Source organism: Crinia signifera, chromosome 6 (assembly GCF_055691185.1).
Source record: "Crinia signifera chromosome 6, ASM5569118v1, whole genome shotgun sequence".
Lineage (NCBI taxonomy): Eukaryota > Metazoa > Chordata > Amphibia > Anura > Myobatrachidae > Crinia > Crinia signifera.
In genome coordinates, this window is record NC_139222.1 from 86,717,223 (window position 1) to 86,736,045 (window position 18,823).

The following is an 18,823-nucleotide window of genomic DNA, read 5'->3' on the forward strand; positions in this document are numbered from 1 at the left end:
TTGAAATTGTGCATATAATATGTGCAGGCGTTTGTACTGAGTTGATGTATTCCAGTGGCTTTGTAAGATTGAACAGAAGAGTCTGGGATGAAGGGAGGAGCCTACCCTCCAAAAGCTTTAGGATAGGTGCCTGGCTCCTACGGACCCTCCTACATCCCAGTGTTGAGCTGAGTCACCAGGACCATATCAGAGAAAGGGATTCGAAAGGTAAGTTCTTACAAAAATCCCTTTTTTGCTACTCGCCATTTTCAACAGTGGGGGTCTTGAGGGATTTTCTATTTTTTGCCTGACTAGATGGACATAATTTGGCCATAATTTGGACACAATTCGGACATTAGGAATAATAAGTCCCTCAGCAGGTTTTATGGTTTTACCTCTTGCAGAGTTATCTTGTGTTTCCCTGGCTTTCCCGGTCGCCCCCTTCCACCTCCTTGTGTCATTTCTTTTGGCCTATACTAAAACAAAACACTTTTTTGGCATTATTATTTGATCAATACATTTTTTACTTTTTAATGCCAGCCGATGTGTCTGTGTCATTATTGTAGTGTTAAGTTTTTAGAATGGTTACATGTTTATGGATTTGGGAACCAACTACAAACTAGAGAAAATATGTGATAACTGCATTTCACATCCATAAAAGCGGAAAATCTTTCATATGTTTTGTTCTCATTCTTGGCTATATTAAGGGGGGTATTCAATCACTGGCTACCATCTCCTGAGGGGGAGATGGCCGCCAGGCCTTTTGCAATGCGGTTTTCCCTGACAGCATTGAACAGGGGAGCCCGGCAGAACGAGCCCGACTTCACAAGTAGTCGGGCTTGTTCTGCCAAGAACGGCCAGGAAGCGACGAGCTCCCGGCTGCTGCTCGCCTCTTCAGGCCGCAACTCGCTGTCACGCCCACTTCTCGTCCCACTGCAGGCGGGACATTGAATCCCTCCTGCGTGTTCTCGGCTGAGCAGACCAAGAACGAGATAGGGTCACGGCTCAACAGGGTCAAGCTCAACAGCCGTGACCCCCAGATTGAATACCTACCTAAAATGGAACTTTTTTAGAATTACTAATGGAATTATTTATTTGTTTACCACCCCCTCAGGGTGGTATGTTTTTATTCTGTCCAGATTATAGGTCATTTCTATTTTTGGGGGGGGGGGGGGGACGGGACACATAGCTGTGTCCTGCTCCTGTCATCGCCTGTGCTCGTACATGTTTCTTTATTTGGGTGAAATGGCCTAGGTGTTGGGGACATTAGTAGCATCAGGTATGTTGGCCTTCATATAAGATTAGTTGGTCTTACATTTAGCCTAGATTGTTTTGGTATAATGATGTACATTTTACAGCTTTGGACATTGGTAGGCAGAAGAGTAACCTTGTGGTTGTACATGTAATCTATCCAATAGGGGTACTGTTGTTAAACACCAATTGATATTTTCCGAGATCAGTATTTGTACAGTTCTGAGGGCAACATTTATCAGGGGATGGTCTATGTTTATTCTTAGGGAATAATTTTAGGTGTTTAACTTAAGTGTCTTATATGAGTGTATGGTGGTCGTGCAGCAGTTCTGTAAGCGGAATCTTGCTTTGGAGGGGACAGAACACAGGATCATCCTCCCGGTGCAGTTTGTTCGGTTTCGTTATTCACCATGATTTAAAGTCTGAACCATTCTGAGTAGCACCGCCCTACCAGACTGGCTATTTATGCTTGAAACAGTGGCAGCTCGTACCATTTTTTTGGGGGGGGGAGGAGGGCTGCCTATTGCCGCAAAAGGGGTACCTCGATGCAGGCATCGCCCCTGTCGCCGCCTCTCCTCCTGGTCCCCACAGAGTTCCCGGCACCTGTGCTATGATGACAGGCGCATGTGCAACAAACGACGGACAGAGGGGGGCCCTAGACTGCACACCCTGTAATGAGAGGTGCTACCTTGCTGAGATTTTTAGCTATATGCAAAACAGAGGGGGGTTGCAGGTGCACTATGCAATCATTACTGCGAACATGTATTCCTTTTATAATTCATTTATGAGGATGTTAGCATACATTTGGCCAAATAGATCTACCTGCTCACCACGTTAAGGTCTCCTCATTAGAGCAGGTCCCTAGCACTATGGGGTTCATGCCTGGGGAACAGGGCACCCCTAAGCCAGTCCAGCAAAACCACCCCAGGGCATCACATTAATAAAATATAGCTATGAAGTGTAAAGTGAGGGACCTGCATCTGGCTTCACTACAGTGGCGGCTTTTACCTTTTTAACCCAGTCTGCGTGTGTTTGGTGTAAAGCAATGGCCATATTGTAATTTTCAAACCAATGGTTTTGCAAGTTCTAACCGATTGTAGTAAGAATCTTGGCAGTAACTCGCCTTCGGAATACATTGTGATTGTATTAGGGTTAGCCCAGGGGTGGGCAATAATAAGCCCTCCAGCTGTGGCTGAACTACACATCCCAGCATACCTTGCAACAGTTTCAACATGGCCAAATAGGAAAACTAAGTCAAGGCATGCTGGGATGTGTAGTTCATCAACATCTGGAGGGCTGCTTATTGCCCACCCCTGGGTTAGACTGTGGGAGGACTAGGTTAGGCTAGAATATTTATCAGGATCAGTTGGCAATCAGGATTCCGCTTGTCGCTGTTTGTGTGCTGATCACCAGCATTTCATACCCAAGCTCTCTAGACAAAAGTCTAAATTACCTGGCTTACCAGGTGATTTATTTTTTGTTTTTACCCATCCCATGCTCAAAGGATCTACAGAAGGCATGTCCAAACTATGGCCCTCCAGCTGTTGTGAAACTACACATCAGCATGCCCTGCAATAGTTTTAACATTTCCTAATAGCTAACCTGTGGCAAGGCATGATGGGACTTGTAGTTTCACAACAGCTGGAGGACCATAGTTTGGACATGTCTGACCTACAGCATGTTCTGTGCTGTATATACGGTACTTGTGTACTAGCACAGCACCCACGATATTTGGTCGCATGGCATACACCCAATGCACTGCGATTTAAAATTTTATAAGTCCCCATAAGAGGTTTAATTGTATAAGCACCCTAATGGGGGCTTACAATGTTAAATGCACCCCCACTATGAACCCAAAGCGTGGCGAGCGCAGCGGTACGCGTCCTACGACCTTTTCATACCCCCACTATCCACGTCGGTGTGGAGTTGATTTTATATAGTGTGGCGAGCGCATATTACTTTACATGTATTCCGTGTCCGCTCGCCACACTATATAAATTCAACTCCACGCTAACAGTGGGGGTATAAAAAGGTCGTAGGGCGCGTACCGCCGCCCCTCACGGGCTCGACGCGCTTCGGGTTCACGTTCATAGTGGGGGTGCATTTAACATTGTAAGCCCCCATTAGGGTGCTTATACAATTTTAAATCGCATACCATTGTATATGCGATAGAGTGGCATACAATTTAAAATTGTATAACATCGCATCGCATGCCTTATGGTCTGCGATGAGATGGGCGCTGTGCTAGTACACAAGTACCGTATATACAATACAAAGTGTTACGTTACTTTCCAACGTTATGAAAAATAAGCCCGACAAAGGATGAGAGGAAAAAGCTATATTGGAGAGCCATTAGTACCAGCATTTATTCCAGTGTTACAGCTAAACTTTGTCTAATCACAATTATCAAATATTTAGCACTTATCTGGATCCATTACAGTTCATAAGACATAAATTAAACATGTTTAAGGTCCAATTGGAGAAACAATTACTGAGGAGAGTCCCACTGTTGCTGGTACGCTTCAGTACTGCTTATTACCCTACAGTGCAGCCCAACAGCATATAGTTAGCCCTGTGTCCAAGAGTGATTAAAGCAATGTTAAACACGGATTTAAAAAGAGTAAAAATACTTGTTGCTACATTTACCTACTTATATATTTACTGTTCACCTTCCTTTGGTCAAATACTTATGCAAATTTGAAAATATTTGGTAATCACCTTCTATAACAGTTCATAAAATAAACACTTATGAGCTGCTCCCAATTTCCACTCTTAAGGGCCCCATACATCAGCAATTAATTGTGACAATTTTCAGATATGGAGATGATTGCCACAATTAATTTTAGATGTGTGGGCTCCCCCTTTTGGCAATCCCAATCAAAATCGCCAATCGATTGCTTAATCAGGTTTTTAAACATGTTTAATAATCTGGTATTATCTGCAGATCTTTTTTATATGTGTGGGCATTCCCAATTCGTCTTCTTCATCTATTTATATTATGAACAGCTGAAATTACAATCGATTGGGCAATTTCCAGATATGAAGATGCAATCTTTAGATGGAAAAATCTGCCGATCACTGAAATAAATCTGTAATGTGTGGGCAAAGTCAGATAGATTGTAAAATCCATTTATCTGGCCAAAAAATCCCTGTATCTGGAAATCCATAAATTGTGACTGCTGATGTATGGGGCCCATTATTCGGTTTTGTCTACATCATAGTTTCTGAAACTCTGTCCTCAGGACCACACCCAGTGCATGTTTTGCAGGTCTCCTCACAGAATCACAAGTGACACATTTTAAAAAGCCACAGGTGGAGCTAATTATTTCAATCAGTAATGAATGCACCTGTTAGGTAACCTGGAAAACATGAACTGTGTGGGGTCCTGAAGACAGAGTTTGAGAACCCCTGGTCTACATCTATAAAAGTAGTGACCATTACAATGGAAAATCGCACCCCTAGCAACATAAGCTCCCAGTTGTAGCTGACAGAACCAATGCATACAACTCCTCATTTCTAAAGGCATGGACGTTTTACATGAACATCAGTGCTCAGCACCACTTTATAATAACTATATCGCCGTTACACCAATGCTAAAGGTATAGTAAGATTCTTTTGATATATTTTTTTTTATTTTCCTTTGTTTTCAAAAGATAAATACATAGATACATATATTTGACTTAATAGGTTTGTTTTTACTAAAATTACAGGAAACCTAGAATTACAATACAGTGAATCATTAAATATATTTTTGGGCGAAATAACATTTAAATAAATTTATTTTTTGTACTAAAATTGCCAACCATCTTGAGCCTATAGCGGTCAGCACTGTTGTTGGATATAGTCTTTCCGGAATAACTGTGGGGTATGATGGTGTTTGACCCAAAGCCACAAAATGTTCTGTGCCAGTGACACATTCCAATTTGGTCACAAAACGTGCCGGATTCAGGGGTCCAAATGCAAAAATTCACAAGACTGAATGTCCAGAGAGACTGAAAGCAAAGTTCCAAAGATGGGAAATGTCCATGCAGTGCAAGTTATTTTTATAAAGACAGATGTGTTGAAGAACCCTTAATATGCTCCCAGTTGTTATATACAGCATAGATGCTTGTAAGTGCTAAGCCAGCAAGTCCACCACGGGCGATTCCACGCAGTCCAGCTATGGGATAAAACAAATGACAGTTATATACCAAAAAATCAAAAAGCTAGTACTAGTAGAAGAAAATCTAAAACAATATTAAAACAAAAATGCAAGACTCAAATGCCCTGCAACACATCACAAAAACTTATGTTCTAAACAAACAACTCAATGTGAATTTAGTTTGATAACACTAAAGAACTCAAAACTGCATACTAAATTACCTTCAAACAATGTGTCATATGGTTTCACATTCATTTCTTGATGCATAATCCCACAAGTCTACATAGCTTATGCCATGAATGCAAATACCTTATATTCTTGAGTATAAGGTGAGGCACCTAATTTTACCACCAAAAAAACTTATTAACTTTAGTATAAGCCTAGGGTGGGAAATGCAGCAGCTACTAGTAAATTTAAAAAATAAAATAGATACCAATTAAATTACACCCTGACAAGGATGCTGTGAGCTCCAGGTACTAGCACACAGAAGCGAACAGGTTCTTGCCCAGTACAGCACAGACAACTAGAGGCTGCCGGTGTGTAGGAGAAAAGAAGAGCGGTGATATCAGCAGTCATCGGACCACCCACAGAGGCTGCAGGCGCCCGCAGACGAGCGGGAGAGACCCGAGAACACTCGCACTGCACCGGAGAACAGGTAAGTGGGGCCCTCACTCAAGTAGAAGGGGGCTTTTTCAGCACAAAAATAAAAATTACTGAAAAAGATGGATTATACTAAATTACAGTGGCTGTTTTTTATCTATGGGCTGCAGGTAAAATCTGCCACTGTCTCTGCCTAAAGTGAAGTCAGATGCAGTCTGTGAGACTGCACTGGCTTTACTGTGACTGGCAGTGACTTCCTATTGGAAGTCTGACCTGCCAGTCACTCAAGGCATCCCATCGGGAGGTGTTCCCTCCCTCCGGGATGCCTCTGTGCAAATGAGCGGCAGCCCCCAAAATGGGTTCTGTGCATGAGCAGTACCGTGCACCATACTGCGCATGCGCCGGAACCCGATCAAGCCTGGGCCAGCGCAGGCGCAGTATGTTTGAAGTTACTGTGCATACGCTGTCCCCGAGAAGGGTACAGATATGCGCGCCTGCGCGGACGGTAGTGAATGGTAAGAGCCGCCACTGCTAAATTATATAAAGTACTTTCATCATGAAATGATAAAACAGCACTGGCAGGAACATCCTTGCCAGTTATTTACAGCTTTCTTTTGTTACTACGTCTAGATTAATATGATTGTTCAACCGGAAACACAACAAAACTTAGTTGTGTGACAGTATTTGTTCCTCTTGTTATTTGCATATTTAACTGGTTATAAAGAAAGCAGGTGACTTGTCTTTTGGTACTGTTTGGGGAGGGATCCATGGGAAGACCGGGTCCAAATTAAGTAAAAAATAGTTTGCCTCGGCTCACTTTCCTTGTCAACACTATTTATTTAATATTTTAATTGCATTTCATTTTTCCCCCCTCACTTACTACATATATAGCTTTGGCTTCCTATCACTAATATTTATGAACACTGATAATTTCACCAGTGTGCTGCTCTGGACTTTCTAGCTTATGTTGGTTTTTTTGGGTGCCGCACTCTGCACCTATAGTGCTAGGGACCCCCAATATACAGAGAAACCTTGACAATGGCTTGGGGGCTTAAATCATACATTTGCACAAATATATGTAACCAATATCTCTGAATTCTATTATCATGTAGTGTTTAAGACTGGTTACTAATACCATTACCCTGTATTACCACTCCCTTTCCTGCTCCTGAGTGGTATTACTAAACTAATTGAGCATCTGCCACTATATGTAAGGGTCCGTATTAAATCTAGATGTGGTGGATTTGCGGGCCAATGACAAAAGCACATATAAGTGATGGACAGCTCACCCATAGCAGCAAAAGTATCCAACATTATGGCGCTTCTGATGGATGCTCCCCTTATTTTTTATAAATGGTTTCTGAAGTGATTAAGCAATCTGACCTACTTTTCATTTCTATATAAAATAACCAAGAATCTCTCAGCATTGAAAGCTGTGAAATGATGGTATTGTGCCTTTAAGCTTAATGAATGGCAGACTGCTTTTTTATTTGTATTCCAAGCTACCCACTTGTCTCGAATTCTTACAGCACAAAATTTATATTTATTTCTTAAAAACAAACTATCAAGTGATAGTTTGGTTTCACAGATGCTCTACAGCTTGTCCTAGCTGAAGGAAACTCCCTGCACGTACACTTATCTAGGGCGACACTGCTCCCTCCAATGATCGTGTCTGTCAGGCAGCTATTTCCACTTCATGTTTCTATTCTTATCAGTAATGAGCAGCAGCGAATGCTGAACACAGCCTTGCCAGTGTGGTCATAGTTCATCTTTGATTGTGCTGAGCAGACACCTTAGAACAAACACAACCAATGTAGTTATTGGAACGGAGAACTCCACCTACCTTTCCAAACTAACACACAGGTTAAAAAGGCACTCCATTACATTTATCGCTGGCTTACTAAGGGGCATTTGCAATGTCTGGGGGGAAAAAGCCCCGATAACTATAATTTCTTATGACCGTAATTGCGTTAGTAGGCCAATGTGGTAAAAACAAATGGTACTTCTCTATACTCCAGATTTAAGCCCACTTAGTAATGAGCCAGGGAATATATTCACAACCCAAGCAGCATTGGTACTGTTGGAAAACTGCTGTGGGGAGGCAGCAGTTGGGGTAGAGATTGATAAGGAGGGCAGTACGGATGGTGTAATGGTTAGCATTACTGTCTCACAGCACTGAGGTCATGAGTTTGATTCTTACCATGGCTCTAACTGTGCAGAGTTTGTATATTCTTCCCGTACTTTCCTCCGGGTACTCCGGTTTCCTCCCACAATCCAAAAATATACCGGTAGGCTAATTGACTCCCAAAAAATTAACCCTAGAATGTCTGTGTGTGCGTGTACATGTGGCAGGGACTAATGTGACTGTTCAAATACGCTCTGTAAAGCGCTGCGGAATATGTGTGCACTATATAAGAAACTTAATAAATAAGGGCATGCAGCACTTGGGGGAGGGGTTGATAGTAGCAGGAGCAAGCAGTACTGGAGATAGGGATGGCTTAGTGTAGACAGCTGCTGGGGCATGAAATGGTTAGCTACAGGCAGCGCTACAGAATGCTAGTGGCATGCTATACTGGAAGCAGCATTGGGCGTGTATGGAGTGTGCGCTACCATGGCTCAAGACGCTTTCTTCCGATTTGTTTCTAGAACATCTTTTTTTAGTAATGCTTATTTACTGTCGCACCTTAACGCCGCACTCGATAACAAAGAAAATTATATAGTTTGAATTTGCATTTGATGTACTTTTTGTGATAATTGTGTTTTCCAGTGAATGGACTAGCAGTCTGTCTCAGGATCCGCCTGGAAGATCCATATTACATTACAGGTAATAACTATCTAGAAGATGCCAATTTGCTTGAACTTGTTCCAAAATGCTTGTACCTTTTGAAACAATTTTCCCAATTCTTTACACATTTTCCTTTTTATTGATGTGCAAGCCCTTCCGGGACTTGCACACATGTGCACAGGACATAGTCTAATGAGTAAGCCTCTGTTAGGGTAGGGAAAGATGTTGTGGGCGTTTTGTTTAATTTAATGAAAACCTTCTAAGTTAACAAGGCACCCTCATTTTGAACGAAGCATTTTTATAACATATGGGGAAAAACTTCTACTTCTTTAAAAGTGATGTGATAGCAAAACTATCTGTGCAAGAGAGGTGGAACTTCTCATACAGCTTCGATATAGCCCGGGGGCAATGTTCCCCCTACTCCCTTTCAACTCATGCACTATGATTATTTTGGCTTAGAAGTGCAGTCTCATTATGTAAGGGCTACACCTCATACTTCTAAATAGCCCCAGTAGGACTATGACATTTTGCTCCATTTTCACAATATGCAAGTTCATTTATCAAAATCCAATTCTAACTATGAGAGGGTAAACCCTTCACCCTACACCAAAAAGGTGGTTCCTTCTTGAAGTTTTTGGCTTCATTTATGAGGTCATAAAAACTACCAGAATGCACTGCTTTAGTCAACAATCCAGGCAGTTTAAAGCAATAGAAAAGCCATTTACCACTCTTAAGTTCCTGACTCACCGCATACTGATGTAATTAAGGGAAACACTTATCCAGCCATCAGTTACAAGTTTTCCATTTCATATTCCAGTGAACAGTTTGATTCTGCACATTCAACTGATAACCAGGTACTGGCCTAGAGATCATTGTGTTATTTATATTTAAAATAAATAAAATAAATAGGTCTGGCCAAACATTCTCAATGACCCAAATAAAACTATAGTTTGCTTTTCAGTTTTACTTCTTTTTAAAAAGTGAAAAAAGCGTAGTTTGCCTATCGCCTATAGATCCAGTTTAACCTGGATAGAGCAGTGGATGGTTTTAACTAGTTTGTACTGTAATTAGAAGGAGAGATATTGGATACTATAGTAAGTGTGCACTTCCAGACTAATGCCAGGTAGCCAAGGTAGACTAACAGCAGTTTCAGAGAAGAGCAGTGCAGCCCAGGACTGAGATCACACATCACTAGAACAGTGACAGTGATGACCAGTGTAAGCAGCAGCACCTTTATCTACCAGCAGTGTAACACTATCACATGTATGGGAAAAAACTTGGACAGCTGACTACTGCTGGAAACTAAATCTAGGACAACAAACCTTATCCAGTATGTAACAACCTGCTGGGTCAGATGGAACAGATACCAGAGAATGATTGCTTGAGAAATTTAGACACTTCTATAGCCTTTAACAACATGGAGTAACTAACAAAATGCCCAAAACTCTGGTAGTGCAAATAAAATAATTACTATTTAGCTGTATTAAAATAATAAATCAGCCCATTGTAGTTACCATCAGGGGTTACAATGGGGAGGACAGGGTAGAACCAAGTTCCACCACCTGTAATGGGGAGGTTAAGCTAGTTCAACCTCGACCTATTCACCGTTCAGGGGTACTCCTCGCCGTCAGAGGATGGCGAGGATTGCCACTAATGCAGCGAGCCTGCTGCACTTAGCCACAACCCTCCCCATTTCCACCTAACTGGAGAAAAAACAGCAAGGTGGAAACGGCGAGTGTAGTGGGGTCAGTTGAATACTGACCTGCAAGTTGTGACTGCGAGCTATCGGCACTGCTCATCGTCATAGCTCGCCAAAGATCATTGAATATACCCATATGTGTGCAGAACACAGGGCTCCGACAAGCCCACCCCCCATGTAAATAGCATGTACATGGCACTTTTCTGGCTCACTGCACCCCACAGGTGGGGACAGCAACAGGCAGGTTGTTTCAGCGAAGTGCCACATTTAGGGCATTTGGGCACACAACATCTCTCTGATATACATACACTGCCTGCTCAGATTGGCAGATTCTATAAAGCAAGGGAGCAGCACCTGTAGATTTGTACAACATCCCAGTCATTGTGCCAGCAGCTACAGTGTTTAGGTCATCTTCTGCTCCCCGGGTCTTTTCTATTACCACCCCGAATGCACTGTACAATAATGCTGAAACAGACAAAAAATATATATATTAGAACATAGTGCCATTAAAAGTGCCCTATGTACACCACATTCTACATATACACATTTCTATTTGGTATGCAAGAATCAATAAAGTGTTGTAACATGAGCTTGAATCACGATAGTTTGACTTTAGTAAAAATACCTTGAACAAACTGAGGCCATTGCCGTAATGAAAAGCCTAAACAAATACAGCTGGTGGTGTAGTTATAATCTGCGTCAGTACAGATTTAATCACAGGACAAACAGATAACCAGAATAGTTTAAATAAATAAATCACCACAGCTCTGTGCAAAATACTATTTTTTTTTCCTTAAAGAAAATTTATATGAGTTTATATGCTTCCCAACTACCACTAAACAGACAACTGTTCAGCCCACCGTCGGAAGCACAGTATAGCCTCGTACCATGGGCCAGGTGTCACTAGAACAGCAATACTAGCATTTAGTAGTGTTCATTCTAGCACCTGCCATCTTTGAAAACCCATGCAGTTCCTCTTCCCTGCATGGGGTGTCATCTGCTGTAGTGCTTCAAACACAGTGTGGTCTGTATATCAGCACTGATTTCCAAACCAGACCTATGCTAGAAACACCACTGAGCAGACAGTGACACCTCAGGCAGGGAAGAGGAACTGCATGGGTTTTCAAAGATGGCGGGTGCTAGAATGAACACTAATTTAGTAGTTACTGGCAGGGCCTTCATCTACCAGCAGAATAATACAGACAGGCATAAACTAAATTATATTAGATTCACTCACCTAGAGATCCCAATGTGTTGGCCCAAAGTGCACCCTGCCTTGTAACCATGTTCAAGATCCTAAACAAATTCAGACAGGAGTAAGTACATCATAATTTGCTATAAATCATCCCTGATAGCATGAAAGTCTACAATTTACAGAAGAAGGTGAAAGAAGGCTGAATAGTTCATTACAAATCTATATGAAACGACTAAGCTGACAGACATCTCTGCTTCATCACTAAGTATGTATGCTTCCAGACTAGCACCAAACAGCATGAAGCAGAGTTCAGCGCACTCTCGAGGAAACACAGCGCTGCCGAATACTAATGTCTCAGGACACCAGAACAGTGACTGTGACATGCAGTATGGAATAGCAGCGCCTTTTTCTCCCAGCAGTGTAACACTATCATAGTCATGAGATGGCACTAGACAGCTGACTACCGCTGGGTAACACTGCAGCATGCTGCATTTTGCCCATTTAAATTACACATGTTATAGACTAATACAAATGGAGGAATTACAAGCCCACATATATAAAAGTATCAATTTAGAAAAGTCTCCACTTTTAAACAATTAAAAACACATTTAATGGTAGTGTACTAAAGAAGATATTCTCAAACAGTCACTGAGACTCTGCTAAGACAAACAAGACATCTACTGCCACCTGGTGGCAGCTTTTTGATTTGCATGATCCCAATATACATTTTCAGAGGAAATGTAGCACAAGAGAAGGGTATGGATCATTAGGGCGACAGAGTTTTTCACTTTTTTTGTCCCGAGACACAGTCGACACGGACACTTAAATGTAGCACCTTCGCTCGCATGGCTCGCCATGCTTCGGGTACGGTGCCTCACTACCCTCAAAACACAATTTTATTCTCCCACCACGTCTTAGTAGATGGTATGGCATGAAATACCACCTGTCGGCACATGTCGACTCAAAAAAAAAATGTAAAAAACCTCATTTCGACTAAATGACCCTGTCGACCTACGTGCTGGTGACCCAATGAATTTTTCCTTGGTATACACCAATAAAATGTGTATTTAACCTTTTATGACCACTTGCCCATTTAAATGAACATTATTAAAATAATGTATTGTGATGACTCCCCATTCAAATCACAATGTCCATTAAAATGTCCAAAAATACTGTGAAAGTTTTCCGGCAGATGCTAAAGTATGAAAATATTGAATTACAAAGACTCGCAATGTTTTGATGTATGAGCTTCAAAGCTTAATGTACTAAATAAAAAGTTACAAATGGCCAAACCATATTTCTTTGGGTAAAGTCTCATTCGACATCATTACCAGTATGATCACTGTGATACAGTTGAAACTTGCAATGGGTCATAAAGGGTTATCCAGGTCTACAGGGCCATTTTTAACACCTGTGTTTGTTATACAAAGTTATTTAAACAAATTAATAACTGTATTTACTTAACACCAGCATTAATGTTAAAAGGTGCCCATACACGGTACAATTATTATATGCAATATAGACTAGATTGGATTGCAAAATGTATGCAATGCAATCTAGTACAAGAAGTACGTGCAGCTCATACTTTGAGCTGTGCGATGGGAGTGCACATCTCATCGAACCCGGCAAATGTACCGTGTATGGGCGCCTTTCGTTACATTAACAAAATAAATAAACCAAACCAAATCAGACATAAAGGTCAAGGCTAAGAAACTCAATCATAATATAACTTACTGAACATTCTTTGGTTTAGACCAGGACATGTTTTGGGTTTCCTTTAAGCCAAGGCGCAGACCATTAAATGCACCAAATGCTGCTCCTATAACAGAACACAAATAGAATAACTCTCCAAGAACAAGCAACTGCATACGTCGGTCAGCACAGACTGTGTCATTGTTAGTATTACTGCCTCACAGCACTGAGGTAATGGGATCGATTCCAACTATGGCCATGCGTGGAGTTTGTTCATTCTCCCCATGCTTGTGTGGGTTTCCTCTGGGTACTCCGGTTTCCTCCCACATACCAAAAATATACTGTTAGGTTAATTGGCTCCCAAAAAAATTAACCCTAGAATGTCTGTGTGCATGTACATGTGGTAGGGAATATAGATTGTAAGCTCCACACTGGGGCAGGGACTGATGTGAGTGTTCCAATATTCTCTGTAAAGCACTGCGGAATATGTGCGCTATATAAATAAATTGTAATAAATACGTAGCTGAAAATGTGTGGTTTGAACAACTCGGACTAACTGCTAATAAGTAAATCTGCTGCAGCTAAATAACTACCTCAGACTTACACATGCATGATTTAAGTGGCTTGTTCCAGCAGAAAAACGCTTCTTATGGTATTTAGAAAAAGCTGTACAATTCCAGACTAGCACCAAACAAGGCTTGTATGGCGCACTCTCAAGGAATCCCAACACTACAAAATGCCAGTGTGACATGTCACCAGAACAGTGGCAATCATCACCAGCATGAGGCTGTAGTGCCTTATTCTACCAGCAGTGTAACGCAATCACAGGCATAGTAAGCACTGGACAGCTGACTACCACTGGAAACTAGAATATCCGTGATCTGCAAGAACCCGAAAACATCAATATTTATATTATACATTGCACTTAAGCAGTGCTACTAAAAGGTGTTTACACACATTGCAATTTTTTCTTGCAATTTTGACTAGTCAAAATCGTATAGCAAATTAGCCCAAATCTCAGCGTTTACCCTGCTTGTGATACTGATGCGCAGCCCTGCAAGGTCGGTATCGCATCGATAAACAGACTGTGCAGGCAAGGCAATAATCAAAATATTAAGTGAAGATAGCCAAGATTGTATGGTTCTTGGCTCTGGAAAGGGTATAGTCAAAATTGTACAGTGTGTACTCTGCTTTATAGCTGCATACCATGCAAGCTAATTTGTACATTTTACTAACTATTTACCAAGTGGATGCCCTGGGGTCTTCCTAGAGCAGTATCTCAGACTTCCTCAGCATGGGATTACCACAGACCACCTGAATTTTTTAGTTTTACTATATAGCATTTATAAGAAAGTGTACCACGGTTTACAGAACTAAATGACTGAAATTATTCCTGGGCACAATGATAAAGAGCATCAAGTCTCCTACAACTTACTGAAAAAAGGAGCAAATTAGATTTCGAGAAATATGGAGAAGTCATTCACAACCATAGGAAAAAATCTTTTTAATTTCCTCCACAGAATCAGCATGTGCAAATCAATTAATTGGTAACAAGGCAAACAACCTTAGGAAATTCCCAGGACCAGAATATATATTCTATAGCCTACTTTAGTTCCATTTAAATTGACAAGGTTGAGCACATTATTTTAATGACCGAAACAAAAAGATTGTTTTTTGAAAAAGGACAGTTTCTGCAGAGTGTAAATAAAAATAGATTATTCTAAATGTTTACGAGTGACGGGGGAAAGGTTCCATTTATCACTATAGCAACAACTGATTTTATGAGTGTATCTGGATTGTTTCAGACTCACAGTACAAACCTGTCATACAGCAACCTCCGATAGTGAAAAAGGCCAGCTCAAACCTGCCACGAGTCTTATTTGCGCCAGTAGGTAAAATGAATTCATCTGTATCCTACAGGGCGACATATTTAACATCTTGAAACCACCACTTGAAAAGGGTTTAACCCAAACCCAGGTACAAATATAATCTGTCCAAGGTCACAATGGCTTGCAGCAAATTGAGATTATCAGAAAGCAGCTTTAATTAGCTTGTTTTGTTTGATAGGACTTTAAAGAAATTGACCTTGAGAACATTTGCTATATCCTGCACAAAAAAAGGTAATTCTTAAAAGGAACAGCTCTTCAGTAATCCCTTGCATATATTGTAATCCAAATAGGCAATATAGGCTGGACTCTGACCCATTTTCCAGGGTCGTGTCCCACCTTGTTGCTTAGATCATTGATGGGTAATTTTTACCCTTGACCATGTTGTATGCTATAATCCTCTCGCAATAAGGGGCAGTACAGATGATGCAATGGTTAGCATTACTGCCTCACAGCGCTGAGGTCATGGGTTCGATTCCCACCTGTCCCTAACTATGCGGAGTTTGTACATTCTCCCTGTGTTTGCGCGAGTTTCCTCCCACAATCCAAAAATATACTGGTAGGTTACTTGTCTCCTAACAAAATTAACCCTAGAATGTCTGTATGCGTGTCCATGTGGTATGGAATATAGATTGTAAGCTCCACTGGGGACCAGGCGAGTATGTAAAAAAAAAAAAAAAAAATCCCTTTTTCAAAATGCTTGTGGTCCCGAGCATTTTGGACAAGGGATACTCAACCTGTATTCATATTAAGCAGGCATAGTATTTGATTAATATATAGGTAATAACATTCATTAACAACCTCCTGCACCAGGGACAGGTTGTGTGTGGCACTCCAGCTGCTGCGAAATTACACATCACAGAATGCCATGCCACAGCTTTGCCATTGTGGCATACTGAACTGTGACAGGGCATGTGTATGTATTTACACAGCAGTTGGAATGCCAGATGATCCCTGCCCCTGTCATAGACCAACATTTGATCTGGATGCTGGTGATAAAGCTTAGGTGATCACCGCATCTAATGGTGTACACTGTCATCTAACTAGCGAATGGTGTTATTTTGCATTGTTTTAGATTACAAGGTGCACAAGCATGACCACATTTCACAGAGGTGCACCCCCGTGATGGTTAGTTTGGCCAGTTTTACTGCATATATGTACAAATAAATCATCAGTGGTATGTCTTACCTGTACTAAATACCTTGGATCCACATTTAAATAAGGGGAAAGGGGACTCATACCCGTTACTGCAAAATAAGAAAACAATTCTTAGTATGGCATCTTATGTTTAGGAAACTACAGTGTTTATATAGACTAATAATCATTTTATTTATAAAGCGCTCTTTCTCCAATAGGACTCAAGGCACTTAACAGACTAATGTAATACAGTACAGAAATGGTTTAATAAACAATGCTAAGACAATGAAGGAAATGCTTGAATAGACAGGAAAGTCTCTCGAACTGTGCGGGGTTCCATAAAGTTGGAGCCGCATGGCTAAAAGCCTGACCCCCAAATGAATTATGGGAGATCTATGTACTGCTAAAAGTCCTTCATCTACAGATCGCAGTAATCGGGTGGGGCAGTATGGAATTAGAAGCTGCTTCAGGTACCTTGGGCTTTGGTCATGCAAGGCTTTGAAACTCAGTAAGTTGATCTTGAAAATGATTCGCCGTTTTATGGGCAGCCAATGAGGGGAGTAGAGAATGGGAGTTATGTGGCTAGACCGAGGCTGGTTGGTTAACAGCCTGGCAGTTGTGTTTTGTACCAGCTGTAATCGGGGCAGTTTTTTTGCTGGGAGACCAAGTTAGAGGGCATTAATAGAAACAAGAGGATACAAATGCATATATAACTTTCAGGCAGATCTTCAGAGGGGATTAAGTGTTTGATTCTGGCTATGTTCCTCAGATGAAAGAATGAGAACTTGATTGTGGCTGATTTCTGAGATATTTAAGTGTCCACCATCCTGTACGCCAAGATTCTGCATATGATCAGGCAATGCTGGATGTCACAGAAACCTGCTGGCGCCTATACACTACTGCGATGTATTGCAGCATTGTATGGGCCATCGGACCTCCCTGAGCCAAGATCGCATGCGCTACTTTCACATGCGACCACGTTCCCCACTGCCAGAGACGGAGGTCGGACAGGTAACAGGCTGGACCTTCGGCTCCGGTCCGATGCGCACAGGACCGCCTATGTAGCAAGAAAAACTCTATTAAATTAGGTGGAAACCAATACCCCTTTTACACCAAGCAAGCCGGATTTTGTACCAGGGTGCGACCCGGCTTGCTGACCCTTTCCCACTAGTCTCCCAACCCGGCATAAGCTGGGCAGGTGACATCATTGGGAGGCTGATCCAGGTTACCCGTTTTCCACTGCCCCTGGACCCGGGAGTCTCCACTTGCAAAAAAGCTGAGATGATGTGCATCAACCCGGGTTATTTTTACTAGTGGAAAAGGGGTATAATGTACTTATCTTCTCGGTTAACGTTGGACTCCGACTACAGCGCTTAAATATTCTTAATGGTTTAGCGTCAGTGATGCCATCCGAGAATGGGGTTATATTAAAAGAAAATGTACTAGGACATACCCCATGAATTGCTGCAGGGTGCCGATTCTCCTACCCTCCTTGCCCAGCATCAGTAATACTGCACTTATAAAACATCTCCTTATAGATATAATGAGTGTGTATACATATAAAATATCTATATAGCCACAGAGACCAATATGATAGTGAAGCTGGGCACATGAGGGCTGAAGAGTGGGATATAGGCTGTTTTTTGTTGGTACAGGCCCATGTATTCCTAGCACCGGATCTGATGTGATGCTACAAGACAGGTAGGCCATCAGTTTGTGCAAGCTTCGACTTCTGGCATGAAGCGAGACCATGTGCTATATAAGACACATGAATCCATCTTTTTGGAAGTCCAAAGCCAAGGCTGCTGGAGACTGCAGGGACAGGTTAGCCACAATCTGATTTAGTCTTCATCGGATTTGGACATCTGCTGCTAAATTGTACCAGTGGCTACACATCGTGCCTAGGGTATGGCCTAGATTCTGAACAAGCATGGGCAGCCATTAGCTCTCCAGGTGCTGTGGAACTACACATACCAACATCCGCTCCCATAGTTTTAGTATTACCTAATAGTAAAACTGTGGTTAAGCATGCTGTGATGTGTCCATACTTGGACTGGAAAATAAATTCAGATAAAATCTAATAATAAACATTGAGGCAGCGTGCATGGAAAACTCTCCTTATTGCGGTGTAAAACCCCCTCCCCTAGTGGGGGCCTGTTGGTGAGTATTACCTCCAGCCGACAACGAGCGACGGCGCGGATGTACCCGGATGAGGATCGGGCTAAGCTGCCGCATACTTACATGGGACCCCGGCCAGATCGGACTGAGAATACCCCGGGGAGGCCCCAAATAGGCTACCCAGGCCTCCCCGGCCCCCGGCGTGGCTGTTGCTGTCCATGTCCACCGCCGCTCTGAGCCTCGTGTCCGCTGCGATTCCCCTCTCTGACCTCTCCGCAGCTGCCGTAAAGGAGGTCGCTTCCTGTTTTGCGTCACTACGTTATCCCGGGGCAGCATCCGC

At 42.0% G+C, this 18,823-nt stretch overlaps 1 protein-coding gene and 3 non-coding genes across 4 annotated transcripts; all 4 read right to left on the minus strand.

Moving 5' to 3' along the window:
• Nucleotides 1-3,569: 3,569 nt before the first annotated feature.
• Nucleotides 3,570-18,812, minus strand: LOC146007769 (mitochondrial import inner membrane translocase subunit Tim23). Its single transcript, XM_083146373.1, has 7 exons — nucleotides 18,607-18,812; nucleotides 16,417-16,475; nucleotides 15,163-15,256; nucleotides 13,385-13,469; nucleotides 11,693-11,751; nucleotides 10,810-10,920; nucleotides 3,570-5,389 (listed from the first exon to the last, which is right to left on the minus strand). The coding sequence occupies exons 1-7, from the start codon at nucleotides 18,701-18,703 to the stop codon at nucleotides 5,274-5,276; spliced, it is 621 nt and encodes a 206-aa protein (XP_083002499.1). The 5' UTR covers nucleotides 18,704-18,812; the 3' UTR covers nucleotides 3,570-5,273.
• On the minus strand, nucleotides 9,854-10,056 carry LOC146012809 (small nucleolar RNA SNORA74). Its single transcript, XR_014445810.1, has one exon. It is a non-coding gene; the product is annotated as a small nucleolar RNA SNORA74 (small nucleolar RNA).
• LOC146012807 (small nucleolar RNA SNORA74) lies at nucleotides 11,917-12,121 on the minus strand. Its single transcript, XR_014445808.1, has one exon. It is a non-coding gene; the product is annotated as a small nucleolar RNA SNORA74 (small nucleolar RNA).
• Nucleotides 14,008-14,205, minus strand: LOC146012808 (small nucleolar RNA SNORA74). The gene has a single exon (XR_014445809.1). It is a non-coding gene; the product is annotated as a small nucleolar RNA SNORA74 (small nucleolar RNA).
• Nucleotides 18,813-18,823: the final 11 nt, after the last annotated feature.